Raw genomic sequence first — 4,070 nt, 5'->3', positions numbered from 1 at the left:
GGGAACCTCCGTCTAAGCATCACCCCGCTCTGCAGTGCTCCAATTGTCCAAGGGAATTGTCTAAGTGACTGCAGGACTAGGCTGTGCAAAAGCAGTGGTTTTCTGATGTGTTTTACGCTAATGAGGTCCTCAGATGGGCATATATTTTAAGGCATCAGCCCCCATCTCTAAAATACTCATTTGATAGTTTATCTCCTAGAATTGGCATGTTTGTTTAGGACTTCATTGCTGTCTGTGTCCCTACTTGGTAGTTTCATCCTCTCTATTAGTCCTGGAAAACATTACAGCTAGAACAGAAGGGGATAGAAATCTTCAAATGGAAACACCTATTTCAGTGACAACTGTCTAAGAGGGGATGTCTGCTCTCCTTGGAGAGATTTTCACTCTTGTTGTGTCTGCGAGATAGAAAACTCTTCCCAAAAAGACACAGCAAAAACCTGATAAGGGGTTTAAACAAATCCCTATTCTATCTAAAATAAAAAAAAAAGTTTTGATTAGAGATGCACATAAAAAAAAAGCTTTTCAATGGATGTCCTATATCAGTCATAAAAAGTTACTTCTGCATATTTCTATAACTCTATTTTAACGGGAAGTTGTTCTTGAAAACAATTTGAAAGGCTTTTAAAAAATCCTGGTTCCTCAGACTGTAAATGAGAGGATTAAGGAGAGGAATGATCGTCGTATAAAAGATGGACACCACTTTGTTACCAGAAATATGGCGATCAGGACTCAAGCCAAAATAATTAAACATAAGAGATCCATAATATATAAACATCACTGTCAGGTGAGGCGTACAAGTAGAGAAAACTTTACTCCTTTTTCCCCGACCTTGAATTTTAAGAACAGCTTTAAATATATAGACATAGGACAGGATGGTCAGTATTAGAGATCCAACTGCAATGATGCCACCCAAGAGAAAGATGAGCAGAATGTTAATGAAGATGTCACTGCAGGAGATCTGAAACAATTGAGGAAGGTCACAGAAGAAGCTTTCTATAATATCTGATCCACAAAATTTTAATTTGAAGGCATAAAGTGTGTGAAATAAAGAATTGGTAAAGCTGAGACACCACGCAATGGACACCAGCTGTACACACACTTTCCAACTCATGATCTGTATGTAATGTAATGGCTGACAAATGGCGGTATATCGATCATAGGACATGGCAGTCAACAAAAGAATCTCACAAGTGACAAAGGATACAAAGAAGAAGACCTGGGTCATACAAGCTGTAATGGAAATGTTTCTTCTCTTAATGTGAAGGTCAAATAACATTCGTGGAATGGTTAATGTGGAATAACAGAGGTCCAAACCGGCCAGGTTCCCCAGAAAGAAATACATAGGAACATGGAGGTGAGAGTTGGTGACTATGAGTGAGATGATCAGAAAATTCCAGATGAATGTCAGAAGGTAGATGAGAAGGAAAAACAAAAAGAAGGGTAGATGAAGAGCTGGGAGGTCAGCCAGTCCAGAAAGAAAGAATTCATTCAGTTCTGTCTGATTTTCCATTGCAAAAATTTCACTTACTTATTTTTTTTAATAAGAAATACTGTAAATTATATATATATATAATATATGTAATATGTCATGTAAAATATGTAATATATATATTTTACTTCAGTTGTGAATTGTCCAAAATACTTTAAAATTAGCTTTCCCAAAGTTATAAACGTTTCCTTTTTTATGTTTGTTTAGAAAAGCAATAAATAATACCTATAAGTAAAATACAAAAATACAATTCAAATAGTTTTTTCCAACTTAAAAGAAAACTTGATTTATGACAATCTAATACAATATATTGAATAAAGAAATTCTAGGAGCAAAATTTGAAACACCGACTGAACTTGTGAATTTGTACACAGAAAACATGAACCAGTTTCTCATTACTGCCAGTGATGTTAAATGCTATAATTCTTCCCTGAAATTCTCAGATATTTGCTGTAACATTGTTGTATGGATCACCAATGGGAGGTAATTGCAGGATGTCTGGAGCAGAGTGTAATATCCATTGTCCATCAATCAAGAAACTGAGAAAAGTCACTTATCACTGCTGCATCAGAAACCACCAAAATATAACTTTATAAACCACTTCACCTCCGGAAGATGTACCCTCCTTTTTTTTTTTTTTTGCTATATGGCACTGCATTACTTTAACTGATAATTGCGCGGTCGTATGACCTTGTACCCAAATAAAATGTATGTTCTTTTTTTCCCATAAATAGAGCTTTCTTTTGGTGGTATTTGATCACCTCTGCATTTTTTTTTATTTTTTGCGCTATAAACAAACAAAGACCGACAATTTTGAAAAAAAAAAAACCCCAAAACTATATTTTTTACTTTCTGCTATAAATAAATGTAAAAAATAAAACGTCTTCGTCAATTTAGGCCATTATGTTTTCTGTTACATATTTTTGGTAACAAAAAATCCCAATAAGTGTATATTGATTGGTTTCCACAAAAGTTATAGAGGTGGGATATATTTATGGAATTTTTATTTATGTTATTTTTTTTACTAGTAATGGCGGTGATCAGTGGCTTATAGCAGAACTGTGCTATTGTCGCGAACAAATCAGACACTAACTGACACTTTTTTGGGGACCAGTGACACCAATACAGTGACCAGTGCTAAAAATATGCACTGTCACTGTACTAATGACACTGGCAGGGAAGGGGTTAACATCTAGGGGTGAGCAAAGGGTTAAATGTGTGCCTAGGGAGAGTTTACTAATTGTGGGGGAGGTGCTTATACTGTGAGATCCGTGCTCCTGCTTAGCAGAAACACAGGATCACTACCTTCCCTACTGCCTTGTTTACATAGGCAAACCACCGTTCTGCTTCTCTCATGAATGATCGCCAGTGAAAATCGAGTTCGCAGGGCCTGCTGATTGGCTCTCGCTGTGTCCAATCACAGTGGGAGCGGGTAACCAGTGGTGCGTGTGAGCACCCCAGACCGGGGAGTGCAGAATCATGTACAGGTACGTGATTCTGCGCAGACATGGGGAGGTCGGCAACAGGATATTAAAAGCTAAATATGATTAAAAACAACATTTGAAAAGACATTGCCAACGTAAGGCTTAAATGAGATTTTAATGAGTATATTTACTTTAAGGAACCTTAATGATATTGCAGATTGATAAAGGAGGGTCTTTACCTGAATTTCCTCTAGTAAAGCCTCACTTTATGGCAAAATGCTGCAACCTCTTGTGTTCCGTGTAGAGAAAGGAGAAAGTGCACCAATCTGCCAGACTGAATTTATTGTCATCTATAAAAATGTTTGCATTTCAGTCCTATATGTGGAAGACATAAAGCGTATGTGAACCCTCACCTTCTAAAACAACCTGTTCAGTTTACAATACATATTTATATTTTATAAATATATATTTATAAAACATTATAAATATCAGTTTTACCTTTTTTATTAGTGATCACATACCCTCTGTTCTCAGCTGCATAAGGAGCTCGGAGAGCTGGGGGGAGGAGAAACAGCTGCACACTAAACTTTCCAGTGAATTGCTGTGCAGGGGGGGCATGTCAGCACAAGTCTGATCATTGGAAGAAAGCCAGCTGAGTTTTCAGCACAGCTACAGAACTGGCCATGCTGTTCTTTCATGTCTAGTGTGGTCAGTTTTTAATAGGGACTGGCAGGGACACCAGGTATTTTACACAAAGGAAGGAATACAAAGAGAACATACTTTTTCATACATGTACATGGTATAGCAGCCACATATTAGGAATTTGAAATGTCAGGTTCACATATTCTTTAACTACTTGCTAACCAGCCGCTGTGCATTTACTGCGGCAATGTGGCGCTATTGCGTGAAACAACGTACCTGTATGTCATTTCATTCAGTAGCCACTAGATGGCGGGATCACGCCGCAAGAGGCACAATTGTGCAGTGATTGGCTGGCAGGGATGTTAATCAATGAGTCCGTAGGACCTGATGTCTGCCGGCCACCCACGATGAACCCTGGGAGAGGTAGAAAGGTGAGCTGTCTATGTAAACAAGGCAGATCGCTGTTCTGCAAGGGGAAAAGATGGAGATCTTGTGTTCATGCTAAGCAAGAACCT

At 37.9% G+C, this 4,070-nt stretch overlaps 1 protein-coding gene across 1 annotated transcript; it reads right to left on the bottom strand.

The window, feature by feature from the left end:
• Positions 1 to 577: 577 nt before the first annotated feature.
• LOC141147528 (olfactory receptor 5AR1-like) lies at positions 578 to 1,510 on the bottom strand. Its single transcript, XM_073634763.1, has one exon. The coding sequence runs from the start codon at positions 1,508 to 1,510 to the stop codon at positions 578 to 580; it is 933 nt and encodes a 310-aa protein (XP_073490864.1).
• Positions 1,511 to 4,070: the final 2,560 nt, after the last annotated feature.

The sequence above is a fragment of the Aquarana catesbeiana genome, linkage group LG06 (genome assembly GCF_042186555.1).
Source record: "Aquarana catesbeiana isolate 2022-GZ linkage group LG06, ASM4218655v1, whole genome shotgun sequence".
Classification (NCBI taxonomy): domain Eukaryota; kingdom Metazoa; phylum Chordata; class Amphibia; order Anura; family Ranidae; genus Aquarana; species Aquarana catesbeiana.
Note: the sequence above shows the minus strand (reverse complement) of the source record. Positions and strands in the feature narration are given on the sequence as shown.

Excerpts from the sequence above, each read along its gene's own strand:
- LOC141147528 (XM_073634763.1), bottom strand. The coding sequence starts at position 1,510 with ATGGAAAATCAGACAGAACTGAATGAATTCTTTCTTTCTGGACTGGCT.